This window comes from Sitodiplosis mosellana, unplaced genomic scaffold (assembly GCF_009176505.1).
Source record: "Sitodiplosis mosellana isolate CC-2019 unplaced genomic scaffold, AAFC_SMos_1.0 Smas_scaffold_3, whole genome shotgun sequence".
Lineage (NCBI taxonomy): Eukaryota > Metazoa > Arthropoda > Insecta > Diptera > Cecidomyiidae > Sitodiplosis > Sitodiplosis mosellana.
In genome coordinates, this window is record NW_022595246.1 from 3,179,165 (window position 1) to 3,202,567 (window position 23,403).

Here is a 23,403-nt window from a genome sequence, read left to right on the forward strand (position 1 = left end):
GAAGATAATTATCTCTATGGTGCATATGGCTCGTATTACCTATTTATACGGTGTTATTCGAGTAAATGTTCCAAAAATTCTGACGTGATGAAGGATTTTATTGCACGATCTTTATCTTTGGGTTGTCGATGTTTGAATAGGCTGACCATCTCGGTTTCCAAAGTTCATCGTTTATCATTAAAATTCAAAAAATGTCTTCCTGTAAACAGATAGATCTCAACTGTGGAGAGTGAAAAAAACAACAACCAACAAATCATCGATTCAACAATGAGGATAAGAAAAAGAACATTGATATTTAGGTATAGGTTTCGAATAAACATTGTTCGGTTTTTTTTATTGAAACTTTGATTACGCATTTTATAAAATAAATCGTTTTTTTTTTGATAAAATTACACGATGCATATATATATTCACATTAAAATAATTTATGTACAGAGGTTAACTGGTGCATACAGAGTTGCGCGCTATTACATGTTACTTATTGTTTTTATTTTCTTCTTTTTTTATTGTTATTGCCACATCGCGGTATCGAATGTCATTTTCAAAATGTTCGCTTCTCAAAAAGTCATTCATGAAAATGAACGATGAATAGCTTAAAAAATGGTTCAGTCTCTGGATTTTGTTTTCTCTTCACGATGGGAAAAACAAAGTGACCACTTGACTCAAGTCTTTTTCTTCATTTTGTTTGTATTTTTATAGTGAGTGAGAATAATTTGACTACTTATTAAAAATATGAATAGCAGTCGAAGTTGGCAGTTGCGAGAGCCCGTGAATCGATTAGTATGTCATTTCCAATGTAACTTCCTACAGCTAAAACTAAATCTAACTGGTTGCCAGTTATACGTGTGTGTTCAATAGATCGAATAAATGTATATAGCGCTCCATTATCATAGACACAACTTTTAAATACTTGTAAAACATATTAAATATAATATCATACAAATAGCCTAACTTATGTGATTTTCTTCTTTTGATCCGACTGCTTAAAATGTTTCGCATTTTGTATATTGTATTATTATTGTATTGGCGGTATATTTTTGTTTGTTTGTTATGATTATAGTCTTTCAGGCATTTAAATTATTGGCATGCAATTGCTTTAGACTTATTGAAAAATAAATGAAAGAAAAACACTTGAACGATGATTATCTTGAATTGAATTCACTTGGAACTCCTCTTCAAATATACCATCAAAAGTAGTTTCGATATTTAAATTCGGTTCGAATTATTAATGGTTTTCAATTGGTACAAGTTGGTTGTTTTTAAAAAGTCTTTCTCACAATCGCTCTGTGAATATAAGCACTTATGACTTCTACTTATGAGTATACATGACTGTTTTCCAACACGAAAATAACACAACATTTACGAATTAACATCATATGCAACAAAAAAAAACCTAAAATAACCCAACCAAATGAACGAATTTAAATGTATCGCGTCAATTGAGTGTGGAAATCTTGTAAACACACTTGCAGCTGCCCGAATGATGGTCGTTCAAGTGGTGACAATGCCCAGCAATATGCCATAATTGCGAATCTGGAAAAGAAAAACAAAAAGCGATTTATTAGACGAATCGTTATTTATTAATCTAATGAGGATATTTGGCATCTCGGACGATTTTTCTTTCAATTTCCAATAGAAATTGGTGAATTGAAATTGAAACCGAATGAAATTTCGTTGAAAGATTTCATTTCGACACTTACAATTCATCGGGGCAATTCACTGGTTGAGCTAATCGATAGCCTTCGGACAAAAACTGTTCCATATCATCATTGACAATCTCTTGATATGGCTGTCTCGCCAGGGTACACAATTCCCAGAGAAGAACACCAAACGCCCATGTATCCGATGCCTCGGAGTAACTGTTCTTCTGCAGTGTTTCCAATGCCAACCATTTGATTGGCCGGTTTTCCATATCGCCCAAACAGCTGTAGTCTTCTGGGAATAGATCTCGGGCAAGCGAACTATCGGCCAATTTCACTTGAAGCTGTTCATCAATACTGAAATTTGAGATGAACAAAAATCGAGATTAATGCTTTTGGTCAGAACCAATTTACATTCATGTTCAAAATGAACGTTTTTTTTGTGTCCAAATTCAATCTCTTTTGTTCCAATTTAGAAAATAATTGGAATAATTTGAATGAATCCAAAAATGTTCTATCCACTTATATTGTTGAAATCGACGATCTAAAAACACATCATTAATTTTAATTGAATACTTACACGCAATTCCGCGCAGCAACATCTCTATGCACAACGGCATGGCTATGCAAATGGCCAAGGGCAAGTGCTAATTGGTATGACATCATGACAATTTGGATTGTGGTTAGCGTACGTGAGGATGGTTCTTGAAGGAATAGCTTAAGGTTCTTAGTGCCACTCGATGCAGCGTACAAAAGGAATGGCGTTGAGATATCATCAATGGAAACTCCGAGCAAAGACAGAATAGCTGGATGCGATGCACCATACAAACTCATGCCCTCTTGCAACAGCAGGCTGACTTGATTTTCGTTTGCGTGTTGAGCTACCGTTTTCACTAGAACATCTTGCACATCGTTGTAAGTGCCGCGGAAAACCCGGCCAAAGTTGCCCTCTTGTAATAAATTCGACAAGCGTACTCGATACCGTTTGATAGTAAGCAATTCCTTTGAATCGGCCGTATTTGTGGCGGCACGTTCGTTGATGCGTTCGCTACGTGGCAGTGTTGAGGTTGGAGCTGGGGGAAAAACAATTGATGGCGGCGCAGACGGTGGATGGGTTTGTAATCGTTGAAAGCTTGATGTACGAAGCGGTTGACTGTGTCCGCCTCGTTTGGTTGGGCTTCGGGCACAGTATGCGATTGAAATTAAAATGAGCACCAACATCAATGCCAACACACCTCCAATGATCAATGTCAATAGACCCGTTGTTTCGACAGCTGACATCGCTTCCAGTAGCAATGGATCATCCAGGCTGTTGCTCGTTTTTTCAACATTTTCACTGTACGACGCAAAAAAAGCGAACCGAAAAAAGGCAAAAAAAAGACGTGCAATAAGTCAAAAAGGTAAAATTGATATTTGGATTGGAAAAAGGTTGTATATCCTGCGGCAAAGCACACTTACACAAGCAAACAGATTTTCTTGCGCCGAAACACTAATTCGGTAACATTGTTAGAGGCTCGATTAAGCGTGACTTCAATCGTAATCGTAACATCGACCTCAGCCGATCGCAGTCCACTGCACTGCATATCAATCGAAAAGGTTTCAATTTCCACTGGGATGTTTCCACTTCGTGAGATATTCAGCGTTGGTCGAGGTAGAACCGCCAAATCCGATGACTCAATGTTCACATTGTACGGTAACTAAACGAAGAAAAAAAAACATGAAACATGAGAATAAAAGGAAAAATTCAATCAATTAAAAAAAAATTGACATTTCAAGCTGACGAATTATCTTAATCCTCGAAGAAACCTCAATCAAGCTTGTCAAAAGCAATCAAAACGTACAAAATATCGGTGGAAAAGAGAATCCAAAAAATTTCTCACAATCAATATCACGGTGCACAGGAGAGCAGAAATCTTGGAAATGTTCTCTCTCTCTCTCTCTCTCTTGCTCGCTCTTTTCATCTCAAAAAGGCAATTTATCTTCATCATTCGGATACATTTTAAATTAACTGTTTGATAAATGCATTCGATTTGCCCCATGAGAGCACACTCTCGCTGCTCTGATTTATTGTGGTAAAGTGGTCGTTGTATTCGATTAAGTGAAACACTTAAAAGATTTGTCTTGCATATGGTGTACAGTGTGTAGTACAGTACGCATATGTGTCGTGTTCATGTACGTTAAAATATACGTTATGTGCACGGTGTGTGTATATGAATTCAGTGCAAAAGACACATTGTAACACGGTAAAATAGTCTCCAGTGTACGGTTTCAGTGCTGCTCCATAAAATGAATGGATATGTGTATTTTATGTCAGCACAATGAATTGGCAATGGGTGCGAGACACTCGATGAATTGGTGCGATATGCGCGGACTTTACCGACTTTACCGATTGAGGATGCGAAGAAGTGTATTGATTTATTATTGAAGAAAATGCAATTATATTTACCGGTCTTCCTGCTAAACTTTGCCATGTAAACGTAATGTCGTGTATATTGGCTGGTACCGGAACCGTGAAATGCAGGGCATATTCATTGACTAAGCCATCTCGAACGTAATAAAGTTCCGCCGATAAACCTGTAAATAAATAAAATGCATAGTTAGATTTTGATGGTTTGGCTAATGTATGTTCGGAATATAAAGCAATACAGCGTCGTCGACGACGACAACAACAACGAGGAAAATGGTCTATAATTTGTATTTTATGATGATCAAACGAAAGCAAACGGGTGATGGGTGATGATTTGTACATACATATATATCGACAAATGCAAACGTGCACACCTCATCGGAAAATCTGTATGAGTATGAGTCATAATGCCGTTTGCCATGTACGATGTACGTACTGTATGATAACGCAAAAAGGCAACCCCTCTTTTCCACCATCCAAGTCGAAAGCAATACAAAATTGTCGCCATGAATAAAAGAACAAGCATTTATTTGCTCGTCACAAGCGCAACTACTATCTGGAATCTACTCCAGTTTGAGAGAAAAGGGATTTTCAACTACTTGCTGCCGGAGCCGAGGCCGAGACCGGGTCGTGCATAAAGCCGTATTTGTCGACTTTAATGCCTAATAACAACATAGAAAATTATCGCAGTTTAAAATCTGAATACTAATTCCCATCGTCGTCATTTCGGTCGGGAAACTGCTGAACAGTAAAAATGTGAATTATGGCATTATTATGCTCCACACTTGATTTTATTCACCGCCACCGCACCACACCACATCATACCGCCACACCAGCCATTTTTCCATGGGATTTTATATTTGAAAATTGTTTCAAGTACTTTCCTTAATTAAGTTTTATGAGATTCTCGAACCAATTAAATTAGACTCCGTTTGTAACGGCAATTTTTTTTAATTCTTAATTTTCGCTGCATTGCAATGCGCATTGGAATTGTTTCACTCACACACGCACACCGATTCGAATAAATAAATTGGTCGTGGATCATTTCGGCGCTTGATGCATGAATTGCGTTTAAGCGATGCGTAACAGAGAGTGAGCGACTGGAGATTCAAAATCTTTGTTTGTTGATCAAAATGTCAATGTTTTCATTTGTTAGTTCGTTATTTTTGTTCGTATTTTTTTTCTATTATCTATGCACAGTTCTGGCATTTTTCTGTTGTTGTTGGGCTCGTTTTGTTGTGTGGCTTCCCGCAGCGAGCCTGAGCAAAGACAACAGGCGGAGAGAGCACAGCGGAGTTCTGCCGGTTCAAACTTTGCCTCTTTTACCTGCGGGTTAATGTTACGATGTCACAGCGCGTATTACAAAATGCATGTTTCAGTGGTATTATCACTAAGCCCCACACATAAACGCATTTGTTCAGATCTGTGTTGGAATTAGTCAGGGAAAAACGATTCAATCTAAATGATATTTCGTTGGAAAATAAAGTGGAAACATTAATTTTCAGTTGAGTTGAAGCTTGCGTTTTAAATCAGCAGCGGCAGCAGCAGACGCAGCAGCAGAGACTAATACGAGAGCAACAGCAACACCGGCGATTGTCGACATAGACCGCGACAAAACCGACAGGCGCTGGCAGACGAAGAATAAATTAAACCCAATTTGTGCGCTGTGTGGAAAAGTTTCACTCGCTACTCTCAACTTTAATGAAAGCAATTTTCAGTTAATTGAAAAATGCTCGTGAGCCGGGCTTAAAAACATACAAATGCCAATTTTCGAGTGAGAGAGAGAGAGAAACGAAAGAGACACATCGAGCCAGCACATCAGCAGCAGCAGCACGAAGAAGATTTTCCGTTGTGTTATATTGCGTTTTTTTTCTGTTTGTTTTGATTGTTAGGCTTCAAGCGTAAACATGTTAAAAACGTATATCATAAGATCGAACATTAAAACGCTCTTTTCGGAATAAATTAATTGTTGGCAACGTTTCATCATCAGCATCTTTTGTGGCTTAATTTTTGCCCTTTGGATGCTTGCATTGCAGTTCGTCTTTATCGTTTGCCTATCTGTTCGTCGTCGTATGTTGTTTTTTTTGCTCGTTTGCTTGCTTACAGCTCGTCATCGCTAATGTATTCCATCATGTCAAAATATTTGTTCGAAGTGAATAAAAAAAAACCACTGACAAGATCGAGAGAGAGAGCGAGGATGAGGAATGAAGAGCGAAAAATAGAGCTGAAAAATCAATAAACATTTGCTCATCATCATCATCATAATCGATTGCAAATGCTCGATTTGGTCTGCATATTATTATTTAAGGGCCGAGGCAAAATGAAAGACGAAGGCAAAAAAAAATATATGATGGAATGAAGAAGTACTCATTGATTTTCGAGATGGATGATTCAAAAAGGAAACGTTTGTGTTGTTGTTTGATTTGGGTGTTTTTGTTGTTGAAAGGCGAGTTTAAGCAGAATCAAAATACAAAAACGATTCGAAAGAGAAAAAAAAGAAGTTGCATTTCATGCTTAACACTTGAATTGATTGGCAGTTAAGAGTCTCACTGCACAAGCAACGATGGTGTGTGTGCACACGGAATATCGTTACAATCATTATCATATATCGTGAATCGAACTACATGTATGCACCGATTGCCTCGTTAGCTCCAAAAGGGAAGTGGAAACATATTGTGCATTGTATTAACCAACAACAACAACAGCAACGAAAATGAAAAAAAAGAAACAATTAATTGTCTGAAACGAGGAGAGAGAAAAAAAAAACATTGTAAGTCGACCAACAAGCGATCGAATCTCGTTACAAAGCATTTTGTCCATTTTGGATTTGAAATGCACATATTTATATACGAAGCGATCATTTCGTGGATGCGTTAAATTAAATAAATTTGTATCGGGTTAAGGAAAAAAAATTGAGTAACAACAAGCAAAGGCAAAGACGAAGAGAAAAAAAACAACCAAACAGAACACGACTGGAAAAAAAAACGAAGAAGAAGAAAAAAACACGGACTCTCTGTAACTAGACCTGTTTTCGAAATTTGGTTTTCTCTCCTTAAGTACATGTACCGATGCAAGAATGACTGTGCATACAAACGAGCCACATTCGAGACCATCGAGCACGTTGTTGTTTACATAACGATTTTGTCAGAATGAATATATCGTGTGTACACACAATACATCGTAAATGAGATTTAAAGTTGGCAGAAGAAGAAAAAAAAATTCGACCAAGACGAATGACGAGAGAGTTGAAAAAAAAGAGTTTCTTTCTTCCTCTTCAAGAAGAAATAAAAATGTTGAAGCACAGACGACGACAACGACGACGACGTATGATGCATTTCTCTATCTTGGATTTATAAACACATCTATCTCTAAACGAGGTAAAACAAATAACTTATGTTCGAACACCGTACAAATCGGCTGTCACAATGGCATAAACGTATGCGATACTCATCAAAAGTGTATCTGTGTGTTCAGGTTGCTAACCAAAATAAAACAATTTATCTAAAACTGAAGGTGAATGATGATGAACAGGAGAGGGAAAGCGACAGAGACGTTGCGCCGAGCAACGAGGAGGCATCGAAGCAGCGTGTTGCCTTTAGTCAGTCAAAGTCAAGACACACTTGGCTGTCATGAAGTGGCTGGCTGTGGCTCGTTTGATGGGCGCGAATGAGAGGCAAAAGGGAAGAATAAGCAAATAAAAACCAACAATAATATTTATTATCGTCGTAATTTTTCAAATCGATTCTGTAGTGAAAATAAATTTTATTCAAATTTCAAGGAAAGATTTATGAACAAATAATCAACAACAGAGAGAAAAAAAAGCGAACGAGAAGAAAATTACGAAAGAGGAGCGAGCGAAAGAAAGAAATAATAATAAAAAAATGCCACAGAAAGTTTAAGAACGACATATACGCACACCGGGCCATTCGTTGATCGATTGGATTGGATTGAAGAGTGAGAGAAAGGAGAGACGGAGCAGAGAGAGAGAGAGAGAGAGAGAGAGAGAGAGAAGGCGAGAGAAAACAAAACCAAAACCAGAACGAGACGAAAAAGAATGAAAAAAAATTAAAAACACGTACGATGTTATGTGAGTTACCTCTCTACGTCCTACATATCGAAAGCATACTAAAAATTGGTGGAAATAAAAATAACTCACAGAACACAGTATGTACACATAATAAACACAATATTGCATCTCTCGACGTCTTGATGTGGTGTAGTTTAGTGCATGATGAAGAGCGCAGTAGACGACAAATAAATTGAGAAGGATGGATATGCACACAAGGAACATGCAACAAGAAAACAAAATAATAAAAACAACCAAGAATGAATAACAGTAAGAACAGCTAAACTTTGTGTTGTGTTCTGTTGTGTGCTTTTTTTTTCTTCTACTAAATGAGAGAAAAACAAAATGCACACTTTGAATGCTTGCTGAACGCAGTGCGCGCCAAGCGCTCACACTCACGGAAAATATGCGTGCTGCTCATTTGCACCAAAGATTGGATAGATAGCAATGGCATTTTGTGCATACATGAATGTGAATATGGTAAAAAGAAATTCTAAAATGTGGAATATGCATTGTGCCCGGCTGCTGCCGATGCTGCTGATAATGATGCAGCACTGCTCTTCTCACTGTACCCACATAGTCTGTACTGTTGTGCAGTGTGTGTGTGTGTGTGTGTGTGTTGTGTTGTTCTTGTGTTGATTCGAAAATGTGCATGCAGCTTGTTATTTTATTTTTCGTTTGTTTCTGTTCATTCGTTCATTTGCTTGTTGGCTTGTTTCGTTTGGTATGGTCGTGCATTGAGGCTCTGAATGCTATATCGTTAACTTGTTCGAATCATTTCCCGCTGATTGAGTATTTCTTCAGTTTTTGTTCATTCTTCACCTCCTCCTCTTTTTCTTCTTTCTTCTTCTGGGCTTGCTCGTTCTCTCTCTTCTACTGTGTGTGCATGTGCAAAAGACATATTCGAGCCTTCTTTGTCCTGCTCATTCTATAGATTGCCTTTGGACGTGCTCGTTTTCGTTCTTATTTTTCTGCTTCTTTTTTTTTTCTTCCATCATTTCTCAGTTCGATCATGTCTCGTTGTTATTTCTTATGCACACTCTCTTGTGTGTGTATATACGGTGCTTTTTTTTCTCTCTTCATTCGTTCGCTCGTTCGTTTCGTTGTAAACTGCTCTCGTTAGATGATTTATGATACGGTTCACAAGCCATAAAAATACAAATAAAAAAAATATCGTATGTACTTTGGTGTGTACATTGGGAGCATTGCTTGCATTGGCAATTTGGTCGTGTCTGCATTGCCTTGTTTTGTATATTACCAGCTCATTTCGTCGTTCTTAACTTGGAAATTATCGAATATGCGCGCTGTGATATGCATTCGCGCGACATGCACTACCGTATGCTTTTCGTAATGCCAAACACACACACACACACGGTACACGGGGAGAGAGAGAAATGCTAAGCAGAATCATGAGCTTGTGCGCGATTCCAAGTGAAAAGAATAAGAAGAAAAAAAACATTTAGCCCTCGGAAAAATGAGCGCTCAATTTTTTCTTTCGTTCCTCTTAAAGCTGCTGCTGCTGCTGCTGCTGAAGAACATGAAACAATCATGAAAGAACGAATGTTCGGTATGGAGGAAAAAAAACATAACACACACACCACACCACACAATAATTCGAACTGTTGACAAACAGATAACGATTCTTGTGTAAGATTTTCGTATGTTTTTTTCCCTCCTTCTCATCAGTTCAACTCTCATAATTTCGTTTGAGTGCTAGATATGTAAACAAACAAAACACGATGAAGCGAAAAGAAAAAAATAATTCATAAGCGTTCGAAAACCTCGACTTCGAAGTGTGCATTGGCCATAGGAAAAAGGCAAAGGAGCAGGCACGGAAGAAGGAAAAATCGAAGAAGGGCGAAAAAAAAGAGAAAAAAGAAACAGAAAATCGAAGCACACGGGTTTCGACAGAAACAAAAAAATTTATCACGACAAGAGTTAATATTTCTCTCTCGAAGCGATTTATATCTGATGGCTTGGACTTGGTGTACACCAGTTCGTGTGGTTTTCTCTCCCCGTCGCTGTCGCTATCGATAATCGTCAGATTGGTTTTTGGCTATTGAATCCTACGACCGATTTTCGTGTGTTTTTTTTTCTTTCTGTTTTTCGTATTTTAACTGTCGTTTTCTCCTTTTCTGTGTGTTTCTGGTTAAAAAGCGAAATAAAACACACAAAATTAAAGAAGAAACAAAAACACAGAGATAAATTGGAGAAAAAAAATACACAGAACGAACTTAAATTGAATGGTTAGTTAGATACGCGGGCGACGAACAACCAATCGAAATAAAATGAACAAAAATAACCCCCGATGAGCAGCCAAAGAAAAGAAAAAGACAACTCAAGAGGACGATTGATCGTAACGATTACAGTTTTATCGTCGTTAAGATATTAGATTTCATAGTAACTCGTCTTCCCAAAAAAACAGACACACACAACGAAACACAACAGCAACACGACTAACGAATTTCAGACACACAGAAAAAAGACAGCGGGAAAAAGAATAACAATAATTTGTTTCATTTTTAAATGAATTCGATTCGTAGCTGCAGCTTGTTAAATGGTTATTGTCATTTTTCTTCATAAATTGACTGGTGTCTAACCAGAGATAATGTTATGGCTTTTTTTTTAGCGAAGTCGTTGACTGTTTTGGTAGTCTCTCGTAATAAGTAATAACAATAAAGATCATTTTTCCTCATTTTGGGAAACGAGAAAAAGACAGAGACATACACACACACACACACGCAGAGAGAGAGAATAAAATAATACAAATTTTTTAAATTGTCTATTTTATGAATTTGTATGTAAACAGAGCGATTGAAGAAGATGGTCTATAAAAAGCGTCGTTTCAACTTACACAAAACTTTTAATAGACTATCGCATAAAAGTATCGTATTTTGGACATTCCAGCAACGGCACGACGACTTCATTTTTCTCAACTAACTTCGACATAGACTGAACAGAGCTATTATTTCTTTTCAATTTTATTTTTTTTTCTGCTCATCTAAAATGCTCTTTCTAGCTTCTCGCTTTATAGCGAACGCAAGGATATCATCGTTTCAATTGCTTCGAAACTTAATACTTTTTTTTCGTTCCGTCTCTAGTCCCATATAGTTTTTGTGCTCGTGATAAAACAAAACTCGAACAGAAACAGGAGCAAAGAGGGAAAAAACGCGCTGCTGAGCAATTTCGGAACGAGGATTGTGTTCTTAATATGCTATTGTGTGTTAGGCGAAAACAAAAGCGACGCATTTCCACGGATTTGGCCAACCAGAATCAAACCACAAAGCGACAAAGAAGAAAGTTCTTCTGTTGAAAAAGTCTTTTGTGGCGAGTGTGTAATAAAAGGAAAGAACTTTTGCTAAAATATTAAAACTAAAGTGAACTCAACTAATGCTTTGTGAAGTGCATTTGGATTGAGAACAACGAATTTCTTCTATATTATGGTGATGATGATTTTTTTTCGTTTTAAATCTATGGCAAATGTAATGCACTTATAATGGAGTTCCTAATGCCAACATTCTACTGCCGGACGCATTGTCAATAACAAATTTTTCTACTCTTTCATCATTCTCCCTATGTCGCTCGCTCATGATTGTCAGCAATTTACAGTTCTTTCAACATTTCCTCATCGCATTGTATTGGGCAAGTGAGTGTCACCTTTTCGTCGCTTGCAATTGCTTAATCGCTTTATACAAAGTTGAGATTAGTATTTGAAGTGAATTATTTTGTTAAAAAAAAGTGTTGACCAGAAGCTGAAAATAAAGAGGAAACGTGACAAAAATGCCCCATTATAAATAAATAATGTGACGATAAGGAGTGTTCAAGTGTCATCTGCGTCGTGTCAATTCGTATCTCGCATTCTTTTTCATTTGTCTTGTGGTTTATCTGGTTGCAGTTCATTGATTGAATTGAATTTCCTTGGCACTTTGGCTCTATTATCGCCTACTTGAGATTGTCTTATCTCATTTAATCGGTTGTCGTTCAAGAAGCGAAAATAACAAACCTCAAGACTAATCAGAATGAATTGAACCAGTTGAAAGTTTAAAATAGCGTAGAAAATGCCATTGCTGTGCACCAATTGCTTTGACTGCTCGAGTCGATCATTTGGACGGGTTTATAGTTTAAACGCACAAATATTCACATTCTATTAATGAAAATGATCCCATAAAACAACCAAATCCGTAACACTTTATGGGCAATATTTCGAATTTATTTTATTGACGGTTTTTGGTGTGTATGAGTCTGTGTTGTGTTTGTTTTAAGGTTTTCGGATATTTGTAAGCGACGAGCGACAAAAGACGTGTGGGAAACACGATCAGAGTTAATAAAGCAGCAAACCAAGAGGAAAGTGTTATGAAATGCTAAAATCGTTGATTCTATCTCGCGCCAGCGCGCGCATCTCAAGAATTCCGATAATTATTTCCTTTGTAAGCGAATTTTTCTCCTACTGACATTTTATCTAGCCACACGTATCTAGGCACTTGGATCTTTGGTGCAGTCTGTGTGGTGCATGTGACTTTGGTGCGTTTGCTTTTATTTTTTCATTCTAACTTACAAGTAATGTTTCGTCATCAGAAAACGATGCCGTAAAGAAAAAAATGTACAACAGAGAAAAAGAGATGGGGAAAAAAATGTGCGATGATTGCTATTGTCAATACTCACCCAATAAACGCATGACTTCATGTTGATTTAAAAATAGATTCATGTGGCCAGACACATTTGGAGCGGCAATCACAAATATTCCGATGAGGAAAGCCAAAAATCTCTTTAAATTTCTCATGTTGTCGGCTGTTGTTGTTCTTTTTTTTCTGGCCCGTCTGTGTTGTTTTTCAACAAAATTCACGTTTATTTTCTTTCTTGCTTGTATATTTTTTGCTCATTTAATTTTATCAAATTCCCGAAATCGTCTGTGAAATTTAATACGGTGTTGCTTGCGCTGTGGTCACAAACTTGGCCACCGATTTTTATCTCTCGATATAAACGACAACGAGTGTGTGTGCATAAATTTCATACTGCACAACACCTATGCATATTGTTCTCGCAACACTTTATCCTGCTGCTGCATCGGGCTTGGTTAATTGCTTTTATCCAGTCTTTATTCTTCGGTTTTTCCTTTTTTTTATTTCTGTCACTCGGGGAACTATTTCACTTTTGCGCGATAGCAGTAGAGTTTCGTGTTCGAACTGTTTTTTCCCTCCCGTGTTGCCGATAAAAATTCAACAATATTTTACACTTCCACCGAGAGAATGCATGGTAAAAACATGAATAATTCACAAAATATTTGACATTTCAATTTATTTAACACAAAATTCGATTTAAAAAAAAATCCAGTAGTTTTACCAACTTAGAACACAAATTTAATGAATACGAATCGCTTTTTGTTGACGAAATAATGTGTGCATGGAAAAAATGATGGGAAAAAAGAAAGATTGTGCCGTAACCAAAAAATGCGACCGATGCGTAGGAGATCTAAATCAAAACTGAACTGACTCGAAGTGTATGTGTTGTATGTGGTGTGTCGGCTCCGTCAAACTTGCTTTGTTTTGTATACAAATGGCGTACGACTTGCGTACGAGACGTCAACCGAGAACGGGCAACTGAGTGTTGGCAGCGCCATCGCAGCATTGTTGAACGTTCACTTCGCGAACTAACAATTCAATTGAAACATCCATAAAAAAAATTGAACACAGAACCATACATACAATGAGAGAGCAAGCAAACGGACGAAACAGGCGAAACGGAAGAAATGCATTCAACTGAGCAATGAAAATGCCGTATTTATTGCCAAACTCTCAATTGTGAATGCAATAAAATATGATAATTTCGGGCAAATTGAATGACTCAACTTTTTTTTATAACTCAACAAATGTCTATCTATTTGCGACCAAGTTTTTTTTCCTCTTTTCCGGCTCTCGCTATCGCAACCACTTTTTTGCGCCACTTCAATTTGGAATTTCATTCATTGTCATAGAAACGTCGCATTTTTTTGCACAGTTGCCAATAGATTTTTGGGCGTGTTTCTCTCGCACTGGCAATGGAAAAATGTTATTTAAAATTTCCTTTTTTTATGGAAGACATTAAAAAACAATCAAGCATCAAAAGAGGAAGAAGCATGCGTATATTTGTTCGGCAAACATTTGAAAATCGTCGAAAGCAAATAAATAGATTAAAATGTGTCAATGTAAAGAGATGAAGATGAAGATGGAGAGCACGAGAGCTAGAAGAGAAACAAACCCTCTCAATCATTCTCCAAGCAAACGAAGTGAAACGGTCGAGATTCCAGCGGGGGCTGTAGAGGGAAAATTTGTTTTGTGAACGTGCTGTTCAAATGTAAATATGTAAACAATGACACTTTAATTAAAATTAAAATCTTATTTAACTTTTCAAGCGACGCATTGTATTGAAGAGAGCGTGTGAGCGATAGATAGAGAAGTAGACAGAGAGAGAGTGAGAAAAAGACGGTTCCGACGAAATCTAATAAGCTTGTATACGTTCAAAAGATGAAAAATACAGATGAACGGAGGATTTTAAATGGAAATGCGTCACCTCATATTACATATCCAAGACGTGTAATTTGATTCCGAATTTTTTTTCTTTCTCTCTTCACTCACTCTCACTTCGCACGATTCACTGAATCATTTTGCCATGGAAAAAGCTGATTTTGTGCCGTGTATCGTGTATTCGGTGCTGCTGCACATTTTCCGTACACTTAGACTATAATCTGTTGGATAATTGAGCGTGCATACATATTTTGTGTAAACTGAAATTCGACACACCAAAAAATATACGCACACCTACTACATATCTGAAGACTCGTACTTTGCGTGCTGAACGCTACGCTTGAATACTTTGCACATCGGAACACAGGAACAAACAACAGCGAGATTGTACATGGTACGAAAGCAGCACAAAAGAGGCTGAAAGATGTTCAAGTGTGAAAAGTGCCTAATATGTAATTGCATGGGTAGTTGATATAGTTGTTTCGGTCGTCAGCGCCGGTCGTTGGGTGTGTTTATTTAGATACATGAAGAGGCGACAGTAGCAAAATCTCATGCGCTCAGATTTGCACCCATCCGCTTGAAAAGCGCTGTCAACATTATAAATTCCAAATAAATGGTGAAATTCCAAGGGATTTAGCCATAATCATATTGACAGCCGTTGTGTCCTGTTTCATATGCATCATTGTGAGGGCCGCTGTGATCCTATCCAATCCATTTGGCCGCTTGAAATCGCCTACTAATGTGTATGTTATGTGCTCACATGAAGCGGTTGTTAGTGGAAAATCCCTATGAATAAAAAAAACGAGTGTATGAACGTACATGTATCGGCAACATCGGCCGTATTGTCGATCGCCCAACTACCGTACTACGCCTGTGAACAACCTATTTATTGATGATATCGTTGTGCACACACAAATGAATATGTAACGAAATAAAATATGATGATGCTGTTGTGAATGTTTCGCCCACATTCAGCGAATAAATTGTTGAACAAACTGGTTGATTCGCAGTTAAGCGAAGAGTGGTTCATCCATTGAGCCTACTGCTGCATTGAACACGGTATGGCACCAAGCGAGAGACATATGAGAGTGAGAGCATCAACTCCGCATTGAAATCATTTTGCAACTGAATTGCAGAAGATAATAAAAAAAAAAGTGTCGAGGGTGAGAGACAAACGAGATGAGATGAGATGAGATGAGAGAACGGGGAGAACGAAATGAAACTGTGAAAATAAAATAACATAATATTCAAGCGAATTTCTCTTCTATTCATAAATTGAAGAGGAGCGCTTACGATGAAACAAGCCGACAAATATTAGCCACTGTGTTGTAAATGCACGTCGAATGTTTGCGCTCTGGATTTTGAGGCGGCAAAATGAGGCGATATCGTCAAGTGATTTCGAAGCGACATCACAATAGCGGCGTTTCGTTCGAGGGACTCACAACTAACTCTTGGCGAAGTGACAAATGAACGAATGATTGGTGTGGGTTGAATTAAATAGAACTTATACTCTCTGTATACACATGAATTTTACGTGGGTTGGTGTCGGTAAGTGGAATGGTGTGCATTTGAATCAATAACGAAGGGATGAATTCACATACACACACACACACACACACCCAACCATCGAGCGCGTTAGCGCGCACTCTGACTCTCATCATCAACAACAATGTTTTATTATGCTCGTATGTCGAGTATCTGCGTTGCGGCTGTTTGGCTGTTCACAGTTTTTGCCACAATGAAGAAGACACTTGAATTTAAAAAGCCTTTTTATATCAAATGCGATGTTTAATTTCGATTGAGCGAGAGGGAGAGAGAGAGAGAGAGAAGAACACAATGTTTGTATATTTGATTGCAATGGATAGAAATACGGAGCGCATCGTAAATGCACTTAATGTACACCACCCGCATCTAGCCCGGCTAACTCAGTTAGTAGTTTTATCGGAACGATGACGAAGCGCATTGAGAATTCTCAAACTGCGACCGAAAATGCAATTTGACATTGCATAATAATAGATAAGTAATGGTTCTCGTATTCCACATAATATATGTGTGAGTTTCAACCCCCCAATCGCACGCGTGCAGCACACTTAATAGACACGAGAAAAAATATGGACTGGCTCTCTCTCAATTGCTTCCTTTCTTTTCTCACTCTCTCTCTCTCTCTCTCTCGTTCGTTCGCTATCTTTGCAGTGCAAATGCAAAAAAGTACTTGGAGCGCAACAGAGAATCACGCGCCATTGGATGCTAAATGAAACGTGAACGAGAACCGCTTTTCAATATGTTTATTTAGTCGAAAGCAGATTTCTAGATTCACATCGATCGGCACAAGCCGGCTACAGCTATTTTCGTAATCAGTTTCAATTTTTACGTTTCTATCTAATTCTCTCTCTTGCTTTCTCTCTCTGTCTTTTCCAATCTCCTTTCGCTCCTTTCATTCGATTCAGTTTGGTTTGGTTGAGTTTCGCTTCCTCGTTTCGCTTAAATAAATATCGCATCAAAATCGATAAACATTGAACTGAATTGTAATCAGCCAAGTTGAAAACACAATTTAAATGAGAAAATGAGGGAATTTTCCGACATCAAGCCGACATTCAAATCGCTATGGCTACACAGTCTTTGATGTGTATGTAGTAGGAAAAGAATATAGAATCGTTTTGTGTGTACATGAGAATGTATTGAATTCGCATAACGATCGAATTTCTTGAAGGTTTTCTTAATAAATGACAAACTGTTTCTTAACTTTCTCTTCAATATCATCATAATATTTGACAGGCGCCGTTTCTATTTTGCCCGGAATAACAACAATAATAGGAGCCACGCTGACGAAGACACGCGTGCGATCTTTACCATCTGGAGTGAACTCAAATATTTGTTTAATAAATAGGTTTGCATTTACTTTAATCATAAATATATGAATCCATTTTCGGTTTGAAGATTATAATCGGAAAGTATATGTAATATGCATCGTTTGGCTTACTTACTGCGGTAGTCATCCGTCGTCGTTTTCACCCTTAATGAACACAGAGCACAACTCACCACAACAACAATATATATATATGACAATAGATGATTTCGGGTAACAATGCGTGATTACAATTCACAAAGCTCGAAATTTCTCGCCAAATTCGAGCGAGCGCGCGCGCGGACACAACCCCAGTTATAGCATTTATTGTTACAGCAGTAGTTGTTCCTATTCATAATCATAATCATAATTTTCGATAAAAACCAGTTCGGTTATGAACACGCAGTAACCGCTCACACTAATCACATACAATCATTCGTCGTCGACAATATTGAGAGTTGCGGAAAAAAATAGATCTCGGCCGATAAATTACTCCTCTATCTCTCTCTCTCTCTCTCTCTCGCTCTCACACGCTTTCTACATGCGGCTTTTGCCATAATGACAGGCTAAATTTTCCAAATGAAATCGTTGATCTAGGACCCCACCGAACCATCTATTGCGACAGTGATTTTGTTTTGATTTTGTGTGTTGCTGTTACGAAAACAAAAACATCTTCGAGCTACATAGTGAATGGGAATATGCAGAGAACGAACGAAAAAAAAAAATAATAACAACACAACACGAAGGAAATGTGACACAAAGCTGCAATAACTGGATGTCATTCAAAGCAAGAGAAAAAATAAATAAAGCAATCGTGTGAGTTCTGTGTGTGTTCGCCTTCGTTTAAATAAAATATATTTTCATGTTGACTGCGTTTTTCTCACTTTTGGAATTGGATTTCAGAAATGTGTTGTCAGTCGAATCATAGAGTGGAAGAGAGAAGCGATAAAATGAAAAATGAAAAAAATCTGCCATTCATTTAATACTGAGCACAAGAAATATTTCTTAGATTCTTCTCTTTTTCTTTTTTACTTTCAATTCTTCTTGCTATTAAGTCGATCAAAATCCGGTACTGAAATTTTTCGACACAATCGCAACACACAACATACAGATGGAAACATATAGTTTCGAATTGGCAGTTGACAATGAAATTGGGAACAACAACACGACGACGACAACAACAACAAACAACAACAGAAGAAAAAAACCATGCAGAGAGAGAAATGTACCTGAAAACTTTGCGAGAGCTGCAAAATAGTACTGTATTGACACATTTCAAACGGAGAAGGAAATTAACAAGAATAGAGAAGAATGCGTAAAAAGAGAAAATAATGACTGTTTGTTGTTGAAGTTTCTGTAAATGGCATGAAATCGACGAAAGGACCCGAGACCAATGTGCTGGCGTCAATGGACAAACATCCCAAAAACACCATCCACCACCACCACCACCACTAAAATTCTATTCAAGGCAGCGTGATTTAAGAAGGCTTATAGAATCGACGGATGACCCTAGGCTTTTGTAATGTTATTTACGCAACAATCCATTTATCATTCATTTGTAAATTCATTTCTATTCACTATGAATTTGAAAATGAAAAAAAAAATCGAAGCAGAAGAATTATGGAATATATTTTGTTTTACTCAATTAATTTCCACAACGAGCGGATTTTAATGAATTTAAAAAAAAGAGTAAACAACAAAGCGTGTGCTCAGTGCTCACGCTTTAGCATTTAGCGCAGCATGACAAACCGTTGCTCTCTCTCACACGTTCGTCCCTATACGATTTAATCTTTGCATATGGATTTTTATTTATTTTTGCTGAATTGCTCGTTGTCATTTTTATTTATGTTTATTATTGTCACAATTCCGTTTAAAGTTTTTTTTTCTCTTCATTTTTGCCATGCACTCTCTACTCTCATCATGGCTAGCGTGTGCGAGCGCGCGTTCGCTCTCTTCGCAATTATTATAACCAAAAAAAAACAACAACAACGAGCAAAAGTAGAGGGGTGTTTTTATTGTTTGCCATATAAAGTGACAATAAAACTGCTATTCCCAATTCACTCACCAGTCACCACCACATACAGTTCCCATTCCCAATGAGACAGAGAACAAGAGAATGAATTTGTGTGCCTCTAACCAGCCAAAAACTATTGGAATATGAGCGATTCGACAGAATATGTATGCATACACATATAGATATTTTTTTATCTCTCGCTCGAAAAGAATTAATCCCAAATGTCAACTTAGGAAATTTGAAAATAAAAGAGTAAATGGGAAAAATGTGCAGATAAACACACAGCATGGTGTCGCAATGTCTTTTTCCTTCTCGACGCCTTTGTTGTTTGCCAATGTGAGACGAGCGTATGTGTGCATATCTGTTTTTCAGGGTTCAAGGGAAGTCGATTTCAATCAACGCTGAATAGAAAAACCAAAAATCAACCAGCGGATGAGACATGGAACAAGGGATCGAGAACAGAACGACCGTCTCTCGCTCACTGGTGGTGGTGATGATGACGTACAAACGACTAACTTTTTAATGAAAAAATAAAATAAAAATCCAACTATCTGAAGAAGGAACAGCAGGAACAACAACAACAGCGCAACCAGAGCCAGAAAATGAATGTCTAAATTTCATTTTTGCCTGTACTTGCTTTTAAAACGTGCAAGCGAGTGAGTGCCTGAAGTTTGGCCCTATCTGTGCTATGTTGATAAACCAGACACGATAACTGAAACACATTAAAAAAGGAAACACGAAAACAATGTTTGCCTTTTGGTTTGCAAATGGTTTTTATGACTCTATGTTTTCTTGTCCTTTTGGCCTTGCCATTGAGCAATACTCTGGGTGTGTGTAAATCACTTTTTCTCTTCTCTATCTCCCTGGGTCGCTCGTTGATGAGATACGAAGTCGCAAATGAGGCGTACCTGAATCGCTCGCTCCGAATTATACAGATGGCTTCATTTAATTGAAATATTTGATTTGCCTGTTTGTGATTGCATTCATCAGGGAAATGAAAATCCAAATGACAATTTAAATGTGCCGACTCTTAATCCCGACCAAAAAACTTAAAATAACTTGTGGATTTCAGTTTGGGAAATAGTCTTATTGCTCATGATGAATGCTTAAGCTCGGCTAAACTGCTTATATCACTATTATTGCAACACCTATTATTTGCGTAACAGTTTTTGAACAGTTTGAGTCCTCTTTTGTTTGCCGAAAACAGCCGAAAATAGAAAAAAAAAATTCGCCTGCGTTCCCGAAATAATGGCATTCGGCATTTGGCATTCGTACTTGTGAAGATTAACACATCACACATCTTGCACGGAGCTTGCTTTGTTGCGATGGTGCGACTCAATTGTCCATGTACACAATTCAACCCGGAGAACAATACCTTTGATTTCTCTATTATGCTAAATAGAATCGAATTTCAAACTGTTCCATTCAATGTCAAACGGAAATCGTTCGAGTTTCCTTAATGACAACCAAATTTCCATTTGTTTTTCAAGTTTATTCTTACTACAATAACAATGAGGAAGAAAAAATAGTATCGTTTTACTAACGAAAAATTCCAAAAATTGTTCGAATGAAATTAAAGCGAATAGAAAAAAAGAGAGAATAATTTGGTGATCAACTGATGGAAATGAGAACAAAACTATTTCGAGTAATGGTCATATGTGGCAAGTCACGCGTAAAATTTTGGTTCTTTATATGCAATGCGCATGGGGGCACGCGATCCTTTTTCATTATCTTTTTTTTTTTTTTTAATTTTATGTGTAAATTAACGGAAATGCTCACCGTTGTAAGCATAATTGAGGCAAGTGTTATTTCTACTTTAAAACGACCGTACAGCGATACATGTATATCGTTATATTGAATAAGTACCGGACCTTTTGTGAAACTCATACCGCTATCCACGCTCACATACACACACACACCGGTGTGCGGTCACATAAACTGATTCATACGGTTCGAGTGCACCCTTTTTAATTTACCGGTCATTTGACTTTTGACTGCGGTACTCTATGGGAAAAGATGTCGACTCACTATCTACCATTAAACTATGGTCAGACAAACAATATTGTAAAATGTGAATCGATTTACTCGCTCTCTCTCTCAGTGGTCCCATTCCATTAAACCAAGTTTATATGAGGTTGGAAAGTTTTTCGCACCGATTCAGCAATTCTCAGAGTTGGTGAAACATTTCGAATTCTATTTTCATTCATTTATTTAAAGCGCAGGAAAAATAGATCGCACGAACTAGCGCCATCTATTGAAAGTGGACATGAACTATTCATTTCCCCTCTTTGTTGTTCCTTCTTCGGGTGATTCGTCAATTCACATTACGATTCAACTGGTTTCACAGACGGAATGCACAATAAAAACAAACGATCAGAAGGGGAATGTTCCTGTTGGCGTATTGTGTGTATGTTTGTTTTGAATAGAAGCAGATGTACGATGTATATTATTATTAGAATCGTATTGTTACGGAATATGTCGAAAAAATGCAAATCTTTAAAATAAATTGAACGCAACGAGCCGAAAAACGGTTTGTTTTCTCAAAATATATGTTTATTATGGCTTTCTATCAAAATTCGTACAATTTACCCGGGTTGTAAGTATGTTTCATTATCAACGAAGAGAAATTAAAAGAAGAAACCTCATGAATGAACTCAGAAGAAAATTGTGTGTTTGTACTGCGATGAGAGCATGTGTAAACCTAGGATATCATGTGTTCAGTTTCCTTATTTTGTTTTTCATTTGAGCTTCGGGAGTTTTTTCGCTGTACTTTTATTAATTAAATCGGCCAAACCCTTGGCAACCATCCGTTTCTCCCATGTCTGCAACGCTTTGCTGGAATGTACAATTAAAATTAATTGAGTGTTCAATTTAAATAAGCTGTCAACCGGAATGAATAAATTTGACTTCCGAAAAAAAGGTAAATAAGATTCGAAAGATAATGTGTTCAAACGCACCGGTATTCATTAGATGCAGCGTCGGCCTTCTGTTTATATGCATTCTTCTGAGATTCATTCAGTGCATCGTATTTCGCTTTGACGCTCTTCACATCGACTTTTCCCTTGGCCGCTTCATCGCTATAAAAAAGAATGTAAGCGGTCGATGGGCGCTTCGGTTTTCCCAATTCCTTCAAACGAACTCGCAACTCTTGCTTGTTAGCCCGATCCTCTTTCAACTCCCGCAAACGGATTCGTTCATCTTTAATGGCCAATTTTTGCTCTTTCGTTAAACTTTTCTCGTACTCTTCCTTTTTCTTCATGTATTCAACCTACGATTGATACATTTTTGGGTTAGAATTCATGAAAATTTGAAATTGATTGGGAATTTATGAATCATATGGCGACTTACCCTTTCCTGTTCATATTCACGAATGTACTTCTGTTTTTGACTTTCGTCAAGCTTATTCCATTGTGCGGCCGCGACAACCGGAATTTCACGAGTAGTTTTTCCCGTCTTCTTAATCGATGGTCGGACTTCTTTTAAGAACCGATAGTATCCGGTCATCGGCCTCTTTGGACGCTCCGGAATTCCCAATTTGCGTGAAATCACATTCGTTTTGGAATCGAACACAACATTGGTGCCGCTGAACAGCCTAAACAAAGCCAATATACGTATGAACTTTGGATATTTAGTAATACCAAAGAAAAACCACAAAATTTACCTTGGAATTGGTGCTAGATGAGTTGTTCGTTCAGCAGAAAGTATTAAACTTCTGTTTAAACATTTAATCAATGAATTCATTTCAACGAAATTTATGAAAATAATGCGTAAAAAAAAATCAAAATCCCTTATCAAACCTTTCGGTGAAAATGATGTTTTGACATTTGTTCAGAGCGCGCGTTGAAAACACGCACACATACACACGGTTCTTGAAGTGTCAAAATGATTAAGCATCGTTCACGCACGCACTGATTTTACGTTTCGGTTGAAT

At 37.5% G+C, this 23,403-nt stretch overlaps 2 protein-coding genes across 2 annotated transcripts; both read right to left on the bottom strand.

Moving 5' to 3' along the window:
• Positions 1-294: 294 nt before the first annotated feature.
• LOC129566397 (tyrosine-protein kinase Drl-like) lies at positions 295-13,653 on the bottom strand. Its single transcript, XM_055442283.1, has 6 exons — positions 12,776-13,653; positions 4,087-4,214; positions 3,099-3,337; positions 2,221-2,976; positions 1,701-1,997; positions 295-1,533 (listed from the first exon to the last, which is right to left on the bottom strand). Exons 1-6 carry the CDS (start codon positions 12,891-12,893, stop codon positions 1,422-1,424), a joined length of 1,650 nt encoding a protein of 549 aa, XP_055298258.1. The 5' UTR covers positions 12,894-13,653; the 3' UTR covers positions 295-1,421.
• An 8,350-nt stretch (positions 13,654-22,003) lies between these two features.
• LOC129566449 (transcription factor A, mitochondrial-like) lies at positions 22,004-23,356 on the bottom strand. Its single transcript, XM_055442391.1, has 4 exons — positions 23,134-23,356; positions 22,821-23,064; positions 22,430-22,740; positions 22,004-22,307 (listed from the first exon to the last, which is right to left on the bottom strand). Exons 1-4 carry the CDS (start codon positions 23,211-23,213, stop codon positions 22,211-22,213), a joined length of 732 nt encoding a protein of 243 aa, XP_055298366.1. The 5' UTR covers positions 23,214-23,356; the 3' UTR covers positions 22,004-22,210.
• Between the last annotated feature and the right edge of the window lie 47 nt (positions 23,357-23,403).